Source organism: Triturus cristatus, chromosome 2_1, assembly GCF_964204655.1.
Source record: "Triturus cristatus chromosome 2_1, aTriCri1.1, whole genome shotgun sequence".
NCBI lineage: Eukaryota > Metazoa > Chordata > Amphibia > Caudata > Salamandridae > Triturus > Triturus cristatus.
The window spans coordinates 1,183,549,599-1,183,565,616 of NC_140581.1; the positions used below are offsets into that span (position 1 = coordinate 1,183,549,599).

At 47.7% G+C, this 16,018-nt stretch overlaps 1 protein-coding gene across 2 annotated transcripts in view; it reads left to right on the top strand.

Moving 5' to 3' along the window:
• DNAH6 (dynein axonemal heavy chain 6) overlaps nt 1-16,018 on the top strand; it is a 2,458,578-nt gene that overhangs the window by 2,004,503 nt on the left and 438,057 nt on the right. For both annotated transcript variants that reach the window (XM_085636629.1, XM_085636630.1), the window contains one exon: nt 11,115-11,250. In XM_085636629.1, the coding sequence (XP_085492755.1) occupies nt 11,115-11,250 (136 nt within the window). The remainder of the gene's footprint in view (nt 1-11,114; nt 11,251-16,018) is intronic.

Consider the following 16,018-nt stretch of genomic DNA (forward strand, 5'->3'; position numbering starts at 1 on the left):
AATTACTGTTTCTTTTGAAAGCTTGCCCTTATCATCTGTATTGGCTATAAGCTACTTCTTTTGTGCCTGAAATCTGTGTGTCCAATTGTAATTGTTTTGTGTTTGCTTAGGACACAGGACTGTGTCCCACTCTATTACTGTGCGTTTAACTTTTAGAAATTGTTTTGATTCATTAAATCAGTTGTCCGGCTGGACATCATTAATATAGCGCTGATTCTAGTCTTTATTTATCGGCATTCTATTGTTTTGCTGTAGGACCTTTTGTTCTCTATAACTAACTGATACCCAAGGTCCTTCCCACCTTATGGGTTCCCTTGTTTGAATTAAAGCCGCTGCATGATGGATCACGAATGACGTCTTTACTCGGTGGTGGTGCAAGGTCTCTTTGAGCGGTGGGAAGAGCCTTGGTTAGATATATTCACCACCGAAGAGAACGCGCAATTTCAGCAGTCCTGCGCATTGGAATTTCCAATGCGGCACTTGCTTGGCGACGCTTTTCTTCGCAAGTGGAGTTGCGGTCTTCTATGCACCTTTCCGTCTATACCACTTCTACCCAGACTGCTGAAGAAGATCAAGCGCGACTGGGCCCAAGTCATTCGCGTGAGATTCAGGCTCTTTCTTCTAAACCTCCTTTCCTGGCTGTTCATCCGGACAAGGTTGTCCTTCGCACTAGGCCTTCTTTCCTTCCCAAAGTGGTTACCTCTTTCTACATAGGACAGACCATCACTTTGCCCACCTTCTTTCCGCACCGTATCCTTCCAAGGAGGCAGAGAGGCTCCACCGTCTGGTTCCAAAACGTGCACTTTCTTTCTATCTGGATCGCACAAAACAATTCCGGTTGGATGACCAGCTCTTTGTTGGCTATGTGGGCACCAAGAAAGGTCGGACCTTGCAAAAATGAACCATCTCCCGATGTTTCGTTCTTTGCATCAAAATCTGCTAGTCCTTAACGAAAAAGGAACCACCATTAGGGTTGCGCGCCCATTCCGGCGGGGTGACGATAGCCACTACTGCTTTAGGACGTGGGGTCCTCCTTCATGACATCTGCCAGGCAGCTACGTGAGCTTCCTTGCACACGTTTACTAAACACTACTAACTGGACAGCCAAGTCCGGAGAGACAGCTTCTTTGGCTGTTCAGTTCTCCAGGACATCCTGGTGTGAACTTGGTTCGCAGACCCACCTCCAGGGTTGGTATTGCTGGGGTATCTATTTTAAGGTGAGGAATCCATAACTAATTGTCTCTTTCAGATGAACAAGTTACTTACCTTAGGTAATGATATATCTTTAAGAGACATAGATTAATTATGGATTCCTGACCACCCCACCCATCCTCCCCATTCTGCGAACTGACTTCTAGAGTAAGGTACTTCCCTTCAGGGCCCTAGTTTTGTGCACCAGTTGTCAGCGTCTTGCATGGCTCTGCACTTCTGGTATGGAATGTTGTGTAAAGAACTGACATCAGCAGACAGATGCGGCGTCTAAGTAGATACTGCAACGTCATTCCGGCGACCACGACACCAACGACGAATGAGGAGTCGAACGACGCCACCTACTGACGCGCATGGGTACTGCTGAAGGAAAATTCTCTGGATCCAGTCTGACACTTGGGGGTAATTCTAAGGTGAGAAATCCATAACTAATCTATGTCTCTCATCGTTACCAAAGGTAAGTAACTTGTTCTTCAACCAATGAGGGTTACAAGGTGTAGCAGTCACATATCACCCTACTGGTAGATTTTGTGTTAAAGGCACTGGGTCTAGAAAAAACAAAGTCAGGATTTAGAATGTTATGTAGTTGTTTTCTGCCTATTCCTATTATTAATTTTTAGCAACCTTGGAATAAAAAGAGATTATACAAAAACACAAAGTTCTAAACGGGTGCCTTATAGTTTGCATGTAGCTTCTTGATTCCGGCTCATAGCTCACTGCAGCATGCCAGAAGGATTGTGACTTACTAACTGAAAGTAACAAAGGGATCTCTGTGACAAAACATGCAACCCACTGAGTGATCTACACACAATGCAAATCTGAAATCTGCATGTTACAAGGAGTGCTTTGATTAACTCTAAGCTGCTTTATGATGAATGTGCCTAGGCAACACATAGATATAGATATAGAAACAGCACAAGAAAATTGACCTTATGTCACTGTTATTATTATTAGTGTCCTCTACAAATTGCGGGGCCCACTATGACTCTCATGCTGAGCATAGTAGCAGGCTAGTGGGAGGGCCAATCGGCCATGGGTGATTCCTCCCTTGGACAGCCAAAGCCCGGGCCATGAGCGCTATTGCAGGGAAGTCAAGAAAGTCAAGCACTGTGTAGCGCAGTTGTGTATACTAAATGTTTACATATAAATAACGCAAGCCCGAGATTCTGTGGAGGAAATCAGCACTGCAGCCTGGTTCGCACTCGGGTCTGCATGCCTCTCAAGCGGCATGTTTTCCTGTGGTGGCTTTTTCCCTCCGATTATGTAATTCACGTCTACCAGGGTGAAAAGGAGATTACTTTTTTGCTTCTTGGTCAGCGTCATCAATCAATGGGACCGGATGCCAGCCTATTCTTCTGGCTTTTTCTGGTAGGGATACGATGCTTAAGTCCCTATGATGTTATGGCGTGCATTTATATAGCTCTTAATCTCATAGAGGGTGGCAACCTCGATTTGCAAGATTTATCATGCAAGCACCCTGTGATGTAAATGTAATAGCAAAGTGTTTGACTTGGCCCTTTTTGGCAGGTTCACCCCTGAACTTGGTGCCTTAAGCTCTGACATGGTGGTAGTGGTTTCAGGCCTCTGGGCACTTTAGAACTGTGGCCCAGTGTAAAGTGTGTGTGCTTTCTGAGTGCGTGTGGTGAGATTGGCCTGCCCTCCCATAGGAATGCATGGAGGATATGTGTGTCCATGGTAATTCTTGGTATGAGGGTAGTGCAGGGTCGAGTTTAGTATGTATGAAATCGTGAGAATGAATGCTGCGCAAGGTATGCACAGATCCGTTATGACTATATGAGAAATACCACTTTTAGAAGCTGGCATTTCTGTGTGCTGTGTGTCTGCCTGCCTGATGTGAATTGCATGTCTGGCTTGTGATTGACAGGAGCTGAGAGGGCTGGGGAATTCCGGGAGCCAGGGTGAGTCAGCCCAGTGGTGAATAGGGAGATCTGCATGTAGATGGGAGAGAGGAGTTGCACCTGGGACCTGAATAGGGCTGTGCCTTCTCTCCACAATGCTGGCTCCACCTCCTGTGGTGAGTCTGATATCCCTGGCCTGTCCTGTGAAAGGGAGAGAGGAGCTGAGCAAAACAAAGTGTTCAACAGCTCCCCTGAACCAGTTGTATCTGGTTCCCCCATGCCCTACACTTTGAGACAAAGGAAAATGCTGTATAAAAGAAGGGGCTCTGACCCCATGAAAATGTTCTGCTCTTGGATCCTGACAGAGGGGGGCTTGCTGCTGGTCGGGCCCAGGAGGGACCGCCATGGGGGCTGCCTCCCTGCTGGAGGACCCTGTGTGCTGGCCCCTGGGCCCTACATTGCCCCCTTGATGCCTCCAGGACTTTTGGGACCATTTGCTTTATTCTCCTTGCCCCAGGACTTTGGCTTCATCTAGCGCCTGGAAGCGCTATCCTTTAATTGCCCAGCTGAGGAGGAGCCCTGGAGCTTGGCAGCGCTGAGCTGCATCTTGCCCTGAGGGACTCCCCAGCATAGGGATTCCCCCGATATTGCTGGGAGTAGCGGATGCCCACCCCGCAATTGCGGCCTTCATATTTTATTTTACTAGCGGGTGCCCACCCCGCGGTATTTACCTTTTAGCGGGTGCCCACCCCGCTTTATATTTTTGATTGCGAGCCTACCCCTCTTGCCGCCGAGGAAAACTCACCGCCGCAGCCCGCGGCAAAACCTGAAGTCAGGCGGCCAGACGCCTGGAGTGGGGCAGGACTTCTGCTTGAGGAAAGGAAGTCCCGGTCGCCGCCCGAGATCCGCCCGGAGCCTCGCAGGCTCCATCTACAAGTCCCGGTCCCGAGGAGGAGCATGGTGCAGAAGTGAGGCGGGGCTCCCGTAAGGAGGGAGAGCCCCGCAGGCGTCAGCAGTGAAATAGAGAGCCCCGCAGTGTGGAGGTTGTGGCACCGGGGCCCTAGGCACATTGTTGGTACCAGCCCCCGCCTCATGGAAGACACCACACGCCAGGAGTCCGGTAAGGAGAGGGCTCGGGGTGGTCCCTTTTTGTGTTAATTTCCGAGCGGCCCCAATTGACAGCGGGACGCTCCAACAAGGCACATCTATCCCTATAGAGGGGGTAGAGTGGTTTACAGAGCCCCGTGTGGCTCTAGCGATTGGCATAATTATTTCAGAGCCCTGAGTGGCTCCAACACGTGGGCAAGTTTGTTCTTAGAGCCTAGATGGCTCCAACATTTGGGGGCATATTAATTTCCAGAGCCTAGGTGGCTCCAACGTTGGGGACATGATTATTCTCAGAGCCCGTGCGTGGCTCCAACAGGGGCAATATGGTTTTAAGAGCCCCAGCAAGGCCCAGAGGTCACAGTTGTGCCAGGGCCCATTTTTTCTATCCCCAGCTGCAACTTGTTGCACAGTTATTCGAGAGAGTCCCTGAGAGGCACCGAAGTGGCACAGAGGTGCCAAGCCTTCACCATTATTTCCCAGCTGCCCAGCAAGTAGGGGGCAGCTGCACCATTTAGGCACACAGTTCTTTGGGGGCATGTCTTGTGAAGTTAGGAGCGAGATGCACTCCTTTGCCCCATACTTACCCAGCTGCCCAGCAAGTAGTGGGCAGCTGCTACGTTTAGGTTTGCGCCGTGGCACACCCTTGGCTCTTGCTGCACAGGCAGCGCGCCCTGACTTTTGGACAGAGGGCATTTGAGCCCCTTTGGAGATGGCCAGTTGGCCAGGGGGATTGTTAGATTTCTAGGGCACCAGGCCCTAATGTGATGTGGTGCTAGGAAATGTGATGTATGTGGTATGATTACGCACCCTGTGTTATACCTCTAAATGTGGTTTATGATTATGAAGTTGTTTTTGCATATCATGGTTTATGCTAGGGAGATTATGTTTCACTGTGTGATTTACGCCCCTAAGGTGAGTTATACTTAGGAGGTTAGGGTTTAATGTGTTTAGACTTGTGAGATGATTGCATAATGTGTTTATGCTGGTGAGGTGGGTGCAGAATGTAATTCTCGCCTGATATGATACTTTACATGATATGCTTTATGTTACAGGATGATGCTGAGTATAGTGTGCCAGTAATTACTGGTTGTGTGCTACGTTGATTATATGTCTACATTTATTATCTTTACTAAGTGATGATTCTGACAGTGGCCCACGTGGCCCTGTCATGTATATAATCCCTGTAAATATTGCCCAGTGCCAGTTGGCACAGTGTATATTGTGTGATTACCATCTAATGTGTTTTATGATAATACAAAGGCTATTTTTGATATAACCTTGTTTGGAGTTCATTTTGTGGTGTGCCTAGTATGTTGTTGTGTGTGTTGTGCAAATGCTTTATACATCGCCACCGGGATAAGCCTGACTGCTCGTGCCAAGCTACCAAGGGGGTGAGCAGGGGTTATCGTTGGCGTGTAACTCCCTGGCCCTGACCAGAGTGGTGGTCTCTGCCTGGCTTTGGCGCAAGCCTTAGCCAACCAGAGATCCCATTTCTAACACAAAGCAAGACAACTTGTTGCTAATCTGTGTTACGAGCATCTACAGGGGTGCATCAAAAGCCTCTGCAGCCTGTAGTGAGTGCGAGGTCGCCGCCTCAGCTAATCCCCGTTTTTTTATATAGTGCGAACTTTACCCAAGGGTGTCAGACACCCTCTTAATTTATTGACTGGCCAACAAGAGAACACAAGGGTTGGGGAAGGAGAGAATCAATGGCGTCTCTCCTCCGTGCCATTAGCCAGCCAACCGTCTTTGATAGTGACGTCACCTGAATGTCACACAGGCTACACCCACAAAATTAAAGTGATCGCCACTAGAGTGAACTTTGTAATTAGCATCCATAAGCGTGTGCTGCCCTGTTGTCCTCAAAATCAATCCACTGAATTCCTTGTCATTTATCAACTTTGTACAAGTCTAGTAAGAAAGAGGTTTGCTTGTTTTTTAAATCATTTGTAAAAATGGAAAGCGCATCTGACGTAAAGCATGTATGGGGCTGAGCCACGGAAACACAGTAAGAAGAAAAGAAGTCCCCAAATGAAGACATAAACACCTAAGGTGAAACAATATAGTACTTAAGCTGTGCTGCATCCGGCCAAAACGGAAACGAAATTTAGGGACATGAAGGGAGAATTACCCATTGGCAGACAAGTTTTTGTGAAGGACATTAACAGAGCCAAATAAAAAACCATCTGGCAGCAATGGGAGGAGTTCAACTGCTAAAGCTTACGCAACAGGTCGCTAAGCGACTGCACAAGCTCTGTCTACGCTCGACCTAAAAATTAGAACAGCCTTCTGGTTTTGGATATTGTTCAAATGTGATTAATTCTTGCCTCTAATAAAGTTCAGTGACAGGTATATTTCTTATATTCTTGCAATACTTATGACAATCACTTATTTCTTCAGAATCGGATGTATAAATCAGGCATGAAAGACCAACAAAGCTTATTTAACATCTACAAAAGAGTCCATACACCCTTGAAATCAGCGAAAGACTACATTGGTGTTTAGAATGGGATCTCTCACTTTGGTATCGGGCACCAGTACATCGAGCCCAGTACACACATGAGGCATTACCCCACATCCTCAGCCCTAAATCCTGGCCACTGTGACAACCTTTCAATGATGGCCGCTGCTGTCATCCTAAGCCGTACCGGCAGTAACACTTGACCAAGTAATTATTCCCACCTATTTTTGGTTCATGACTCCCATCACACCCCATCAACTCTTATTATTTTCCCCGTGCGCCAATTTAGTGGATGTTGTCTAAAACTATTAAATGTTGGGGCCCTCTTTACTGAATACCTACATCTGAAGCTAGCTTCTGGCCACTGCTACCACATTTTAATAATGGCCGCCATAGTTTATTCAAGGCTCCACCGTACCTGACCCGAAACTATTTTAACTTTGTCAAGTTCCAACCCACCCATTCTACGCAGTCAGCTCTCATTACTTTCCCGCTTGCCACCATTAAGGTGATGAGTATAAAATAAATATTTTGGAGCCCTCCATAGTCAATACCGTAGCATGCCCCGGTCCTTACAAGATGGCCGCGCATTTTAGACATCACGGTCCATAATGACCATTCTGGTTTCCCAGCCGCAGTGACTTCCGTGTTTAGCGTGGAGGCGGGTCCTCTAAGTTTTCCTCCCTTCACTTGCCTCCCATACTTGCAACTGGTGTGGGAGTATGATCCCACCCTTCTAGAGGGATAGACATGTACCTACTGTGGAAACACGGTAGAATCCTGAAAGAGCCCTGGCATCACAAAATGGATGCCACCAGCACAGACACTGGGCTGCCCTCCTGCTGCTGACCGAAACTCGCAGTAGGCATCCTGTCAAAGGGAGGTGTAACCACCACCCAGACAGGATTTAGTGTATTGGGGCTGGGTGGGTGCACTCCTAGAGTGCTTTGAAGTCCTGCACTGGGGGAGCAGTAGGCTCCTCTATGCATATGCCAGCTCAAACCGGTTCAGGGGCTACCTGCCCCTGCTCTGGCATGAAACTGGACAAAGGGAAGTGGGTGTAGCCACCCACTCCCATGACCCTCCCATAGGTGGGGTCATAGAGCTAGTCCCTCCCTTTCTTTTAGTATAAGTTAGGGAATCGTTTCCATTGCAAACTAGATATCCCAGGACGATGCTCTGAAGAAGAATCCTGGACCTTCGACGTTCCACTACCTCTGGAAGACTGAAGAATCTCCCTTGGAGTCAAGGAGTGACTCCCCTGCTTGGCAGGCACCAAAACTTTGAAACAACGGTCGCAAACTTTCCCACTCCCGCCGGAGTCCGAAGTCCCTGCAGCCCCGGAAGTGGATTTCCTGACTTCTCCAAGGCCATCGTGAGTCCCCAGCAAAGCTGAGGCAAGTGGACCCCACGAGTGACGAGGAACAGCAATACCCGGGTACCGTGCACAATTGTCGAGTGCAATCCCTTCACGACGTTCTACGAACTTGTGCATTGGACCTCGTGGGGTCCAAGCCTCCAGCAGGATTTCCACTGAAGATCAGAGCCTACCTCGTCCCGAGTGACCGTGGGCTCCTGTGAAGTGAATCCTCACGAGGCGGCTTCGCGATCCGTTGCCGGTTGGCTTGTGGGTCCCCTGAAGACTTTTCTACAGAACCAAAGGGCTCCCCTGGTTGCCCTAGGCCTGCCCTGACTTACCCTCGCTGGGTGAGTCCCTCAGACCTTGCTGGTCTGCACCGCTGACTTTTTACACTTTCCAGGAGACTTGGTGTTACCAAGGCTTGTTGGCTCCGACCGGGCCGCCGACACCACAGTAAGCTGTAGACTTCGTGGGACACGCCGAATCCAGCTCCTGGTCGTCGTTGACACCTCCTGGACTTCGCAGCTGAAGAGTCAAGACACCCGTGATCACCTGAAATCACCCGACTACTGTGGGCATCCAGCTTCCTGGCCCCGGGTCACTGGCAAGTGACTTTGAACACTGTCTCCTCTGCTTTCAGGTCTTCTTTCTTCTGAATCCAGCCTTGGATTCCACCGGACACTTCTTCTGTCTTCACAAGCAGCAAGTCTTCTTTGGCTCCCATTGAAAACAACGCCGCGACCTGACACCAAAAGACACCTATGCACCCGGCTTCCCTGGGTGAGGTAACTCCAGCACTACGGTGCTCCTGTGTGTGTTGGCTCTAGAACTACTTACCCTGTAAGTGACTTGCTTGTAAACTCTCCCGAAGTATCCTAAAACTTTAAAATTCCAACCGCGACTTGCTCCATTGACGTCTATTGGGATCCGTGGCTGTGTTCTCACACTGCATGCGTCTCCCGTGGATCCTTTACTTACCTGCCTTGGGTGGATTAGTGAGGCCCCAGCACTTCTGAAGGCCCTAGGCCTTGTCCCTTCTCAAGTCGATATTCTTAAACCTCTTTTTTAGTATATGGTCTGGTACGCCCCTAGGGCCCCAGCCATATTTGTGCTTAACTTGTTGTGAAACGTTGATTTGTGCATATGTTCCTGACTTCTAATCTCATAAAGAGATTAGTAGTGTGTCTAGTAATAAATACATATATATTTTATATATATACCTGTGTGGTGTCCTTTCATTTAGTAATTCAGGAGATTATAAGGTAAAACAAGCTGCTTTACATTCCTCTGAGACTTAGCCTGATGGATGCTCTCCACAGCTACCACTAGGATAGCTTTCTTTAAAAGGTTGTCTTAAACCTATCTACCATAAGAGTCGAATTGTACTGGTGCAAGGTGGTCACTTTAACTAGTGACCAGCATATACCAGGCCAACTTCTCACACTTACCTTCGTTATATAATTACCCAAGGTAAGTAACTTGTTCGTTAATACATGTCTGAAGACACTTTTGCTGTTGGATACTGGACTCTGCTGCTGGATCGAGCCAGGAACCAAGACTAGAGTGCTACTGGTAGAAGATTCCTACTGCAACTTTGTTTCCATGCTCTTCCATTTTTCTGCAACTCTAAGCCGTGCCTCCTCCTGAGACTACCATGACTCTCCATTCATCCAAGCAAGAAGGAATCTCTCTGTAGTGTAGTCACTCCTCTGCACCCGCAGGCACCTCAACGTTGCTGACGACTGGTCTGCTGATTCTGCTGTCCCATGGACAACTCCCAGCTCTGCAACAGAGGTGGTGGTTTGTTGGTTCCCCAGAGGTCTGACTAGTCTTCCGTGCAACTTGGGAGACTGCTATCTCTCTCCAGCCGACCTGAACCACATCCCTCTGTTTGTCGTTGCCAAGGCTTGTCAAGTCACCTGACTGAATATCTTCAAGCTGCTCCAAGGGTGTCGTTCTCCCTGTCTCCTCCAACGTCAATATCCACCTTCTATGTGCTGCTGAGGCCTCCTTGCAACTCCCTGTGCCTGCTACCAGAGGGTCATCCTGGGGTCTCCATCGATTCCTGCTGGCTCTCTTGCGTGCTGAGGGCCGGCCCTGACTTAACCTTGCTGGGTTAGTCCCACAGACCTTGCTGGTCCACAACAAAGCATTATTTCCTGCAACTCGACTGTTGTGTTTACCAAGTCTTGTCGGTGGTCCTGCCGGCCATTGACCATCCTGCATTTTTCAACCTTCGTGGGACAGCTCTTGGATGGCTCTTGTGCACCTGCATAGTCACCTGGGCTCCACAGCTGCCACATCAAGAACTGCATACTACAGCAAATACCTCTAATAAGGGGTGACATTGTGTTCCTGCTCCTCCTGGACAACTCTGGGTGGTTTGGACTCTGTCCCCTCTGCTTTCAGGCACTTCTCGACCAGAATAAATTTTTGGTCTCCACCGACCTGGTCCACGAGACGCTGTAGTCGCCGGACTTCCAAGATGCTCCATAGATGTCAATGGGCGGTTCCGACACCAAATTTTACCTATGCACATGGGCTCCCTGGTGTAGGTATCCTGGTTCCATAGTTATCCATGGGTGGGGAAACTGTCCAACCTTCCTAGATCCAACTGGTTTCCTCGGGGTCCTTTGGATGTTTGACCCGGTGTAACACCTTTGCAACCTGGCATCAGGGGGTCTAGCTATTAGTGTTGTGTTTAATAAATACAGAAGTCTTTTTCCAACACTGGTGTGGTTCTTTCTTTTTTGTAAGCTTCACTGACCGACTATGTGGTAATGTACCTGCTTTACACCCTCCTGAATAAGCCTTAGCTGCTCACCCCAGCTAACCCTTGAGAGCTTTGGTTAATCAGGGACCAAGTATCACTAAGATGTGCCTGGACTCAGTTCACAGTGCCCCACCAATAGGTGTACACCATAAACTGAGCCAACCTCCTACCCTGAGGTCCCCTCAAGTTGGTAAATTGATGGAGTCTACCTCCTAACAATATCAGAGGTACTATGGTGAGTAATTATTTATTGTTTGTGTTTTCAGGTTTTGTTCAACATTCAAACTAAAATTGTAAAAATGTGAATTGTCAAGATTATACGAATAATTAATTTTTCTTTTTTAGGCACGTCCAGCCAAACCTGATGTTCCATGGCTTTCAGTGAACTTATGGCACATTTGTTGTGATTTGGAAGATAGCCTTTTGAGTTTCAAAGGAATTAAGAACAGCATACTATCCACACCTATTTTTATCCAATTAGGTAAACTGTTAATTACATATATTGTGATAATACCAATGCAGTGGCATATTTTCCTATCCCCTTTCTCTATAGCTACAAGTCAGCACTCAGCCCAGCAATCAACACATATTTTTCTAATTGTGATGGTGTAGTTTGAAGGTACAATCATGTTTTGTTGTAGAGGACTTTTTTAATCACCCCATAGAGGCTACACAGCAAAAAAGTTATTATAAGCTTAGAAAATGTGCGATTGTGATTTCACCACCTTAATACTTATGTAATCCTTGGGAACCTCAATGTACAGAACAAAATGCTACTGTACAAAAGACACACATCACAGTAAAATAGTTCCGCTGTAGTACGTTTAGAAGAGTTACGGGTTTAGAGACAGATGTGATGGAGTACTGGAGAAATCTTGCTCCAGCTGCCTCACTAAGTACTCTCAAACTTGGCAGAGCTGACCACTATAAAGACAAATAATGACCCACATACTCAGGTGAAGGTAATAAGTTATTTGTTTTTCAAAACAAAGTTCACTTTGGGTGGCCGCCCACTAAACCTTTGGTACCTTTAGAGGAACTGCAGAAGTCTTGAAGACAATCCACCCCAGGCCCTAGAATGTAGATCCACCTGTGCGTGAGTGAGCACGAATTTCAGAATTAAACCCTAGGGGGGAGGGAACCTGGGAGTCAAAGAGAAAAAAGACAGCTGGAATGTTGCCATCTTACCATGCACACATGTCTTGTACTTCAGGGGATTCACTATAGTATTTTTAAAGGTGAAGCAAAGACTTATATTGAAGATATGAAAAACAAGGATGGTTTTGCTTTGATTCATAAACTTTGGAATTATCTTAGAAAATAAGGTGTTGGTGGTAATTTTTACCAGATTTGTAAAACCGGACCATAGGGAACCTAAGCCACAATCAAAAGAATCTGGTAACATTAACAGTGGAATTCAAGACCAAAAGTGAATTTGGAATTCAAAGAGAACGCAGGAGAACAAACACAACAAGCATTACCAAATTAAAATTCAGAGGCAAATCAGACAAAATCAAATTGTAATCCTGAGAGAATTCAGCTTTCAGGCAAGAAGGTCAGTGAACCGAGAAGGAAAACATGACAACAAAGGTGAGAGACTCACCAAGGGTGAACAAACTAAAGCAATAGCAAAAAAAAAAACAGTGAAACACAGAAAGGAATATAGCTCCTTACAACGCATGTGATTTGATTGCATGCCATTACAACGCGGTTGTTACCAACGACCGCGTAGTTAGTACGCAATACCATTACATCGCAAGTCATTACAACGACTTGCAGTAGGGGGCGCGCTGGACTTAGGAGTAGTATTATTTACTATTCCTACTCCAGTTTGCGCAACAGCAGGGAAGGTGTTGGATTTTAAATCCAGTAACAGCGCGCCCCCTACTGCAAGTCGTTGTAATGACTTGCAATGTAATGGTATTGCATACTAACAACGCTGTCATTGTAACTACCGCGTTGTAATGGCAATGCATTGTGGAGACAGCGTTGTAAATGCTGTTTCCCCACAGAAAGTTGCTAGGGACCATCCTAAGGAATGTTGAATCTGTATAAAGCTAAGCTCCACTCATGACCTGAAAGTCTCCCCCCTTGACATTCCCTAGTGGTGATCCTGACGCCCCAGCCACCAGAGACCAGTCTTCCATAACCTTACTGGATTTCGAATACAGAATATTTGTTGGCCTTTCCTAGAAACAAATCCCTGTCTCCATATAGCCCCCTTATTGCTGACAGGTAACTCCTCTTAATGTATATAGATCACCGCTGGGCCGACAATGATCTCTAAATTTGGCTGGTAGTAGTTGGTCAAGGTAATGGACGTCATGTTCCCTCCACCCTGATGAACCACAGGCCACCCACCAAACCTTAAATCATGCCCTTAATTCTTTTTGGTAAATGTACACATGAAAGTTGCATATTTTGGTCGTTGATGCTTTTAGGGATGTTCCACTTTGTAAAACATAGACACACATTAGTTACGTGATATCCTGTTTTCTGAAAACAAACTCCCAGAACAGGATTTGATTTTCTGAAAACAAAAACACATTTGATAGCTACATCTAGCCACAGATTCCTTACTTTAGAATCCTCCCCTAGGTGCGAGACTTGATCTGGAATGTTTTTACCACAGCACGTCCGTGCGCTGGCAGTTGGCGCCACATAACTATGTATCAACGTCATCCGCCGGGTGTGACGTCGACGAAGTCCATATAACTCCCTCGTCGATGTGCTGACATCAGGTCCTTCTTTTCTGCACTTGCAGCACAGACCCGGAGCGGTTAAGGACTGTTTTTTCAGGCCCATCTCAACGTCTCGTTGAGAGAACAGTGTGCTATTTACAGACGTTGTTCTGGGTTTAAACCCTGCGGAATTTATGATAGACAGACGTCGATCAAGGATCACTACTGTATGTTTATGGTGCTTCGGAGAACACCATAACTCTGAGGAGTGTGGTTCTTGCCAGCGCCTTTGTCCGAAGGCATTAAAAGAGTGCTGTATGAAACTCCTGGTGGCGCACATTTCTGAGAAATCGCGGCATTGGCACCCTTCACTGAAGTCCAGAGACCAGTCCAGGAGTTGTTCGGTTGAGGGGTTGCCTCCGTCAACGTCCGAGAAGGCTCTGAGAACCCAGCGATCAAAACGTATGTCTGATGCCGTCCCCCAACTGTTGGTTGAGAATTACTTACAAGTGTCTTTCCCTCACCTTCCTAAGTATCCTGGAGCCGCGGCGACCCTAGCCCAAATGCAGGAATATTATTTTTCCCTGCAAAAGGTTTTTGGGCTTTCATCTCCCTCTGGCCCCAAGGAGGCAGTCGATACCTTGGCTGGGTATTCACAGACGGGTTCGCCTCAGATGACAGTTGGGGTCTCTGAATTATTTGTCGGATTTGAGATGGTGCCGGTGCACAAGCCTTTGGGCTTCACCCCTTCGGCATCCATTCAGCCATTGAAGTCGCCAACTCCGACGCTTCGGTGCCCAGTCAGCTGGCGATGTCGGCAGTAGACATCGATCCTATTCCTATTTCCGACATCGACATGATGGCGCAGTAGCATCGGCGGGTGTAGGGCGTGGTGCCGGCATGGCCGGGTTCTTTTGGTTCTCCCTCTGGTGTTTTTCAGCCCTCGTCTATGGGAATGCCCAATTTAGAAACTGAATGGGAGATTGTTGAGGGTGGAAACCCTTTGCATAATGTTCTTTATCCTCCTGTGATTGGGAATTGGCTGACTGAACAGGGGGAAGTTAGTGCATTAGAGGCCTCCCCAGTTTCAGATTTACTTTCCCCACCTGGTTTGGCAATGGGGGAAAGTTCCTTGTTGGCTGAAGTATTGAAATGGGCAGCTGTGGTGTTGGATTTTCAATTTACCTTAGTGGAGTTATCAGCAGATCTCTTGGTGAATATTCTTCAAGGCGAAAATGGGGTGGAACCCGTATTCCCTTTTAATGAGTCTCTGTTTGATCTTCTTTTGGATGCTTCGGCAAAGCATGTGTCAAGTGCTCCAGTTGACCGAGCTATAGGTCATAGGTATCTTCCTGCCCCGGGAGACCCTCCCTCATTGTATCCTGTGTCATCCTTCTACAAAATGACTGGTGTTTCAAGCTGCTACAGCTTCTTCGGCCCCTAATGCCCTTCCTTTAGTTCCATCAGGCAATGAATCCAGATGGTTAGAGAGTTGTGGTAGAAATGTATTTTCTTCTGTAAGTTCGGCTTTGAGATCTCTTGACACTACTTGTGTTATAGGTAGGTTTTGGCATGCCTTATGGGATCCCGTGGTGCAGAGGCTGCCTTCTCTATCAGAGGAAGGCAGGAATGAGTTATTGCAGGTGATGCAAGATGGCTTGGCAGTTCGGGCTGGACTGTTCCCATGACTGGCACAGGGTCAAGACTGATTTGCATATGGCCATGTCTAAACTGGGGTGGTGTAGTGGGCAAAAGAACGATGGATTTAACCCAGATCTCTTGACTGGGGGAGAATGTCTGCATTGTCAGCATTCCGTCCATCATTTGTTTGTTGTAACGCTTTTCGCCCTAAGTGGGATGGGTATTCCCAGACGTGGGACCCGTGCTCACTACGCCACTGGAGTCAAGCTATCCTGGCTGATGACAGCTGATAGCCAGAAACCGGTCCTAGGATGCTTGATTCCGGTCCAGGGAAGACATGGCTTGGCAGTTCGGGCTGGACTGTTCCCATGAGGCACAGGGTCAAGACTGATTTGCATATGGCCATGTCTAAACTGGGGTGGTGTAGTGGGCAAAAGAACGATGGATTTAACCCAGATCTCTTGACTGGGGGAGAATGTCTGCATTGTCAGCATTCCGTCCATCATTTGTTTGTTGTAACGCTTTTCGCCCTAAGTGGGATGGGTATTCCCAGACGTGGGACCCATGCTCAATCAATCAATCAATCAATCAATGACATTTATATAGCGCACTACTCACCCGTAGGGTCTCAAGGTGCTTGGGGGGGGGGTGCCGCTACTGCTCGAACAGCCAGGTCTTGAGCTTCTTCCTGAAGGAGAGATGGTCTTGGGTCAAGCGCAGGTCAGTCGGGAGGGAGTTCCAGGTCTTGGCGGCCAGGTAGGAGAAGGACCTTCCTCCTGTAGTCGCTCTTCGGATGCGGGGGACGGCGGCGAGGGCGTGGCTGGCTGATCGGAGGTGGCGTTTGGGAGCGTAGAAGTTGATTCGGTTGTTGAGGTAGCTCGGGCCTTGATGGTGTAGGGCTTTGTGTGCGTGGGTGAGGAGACGGAA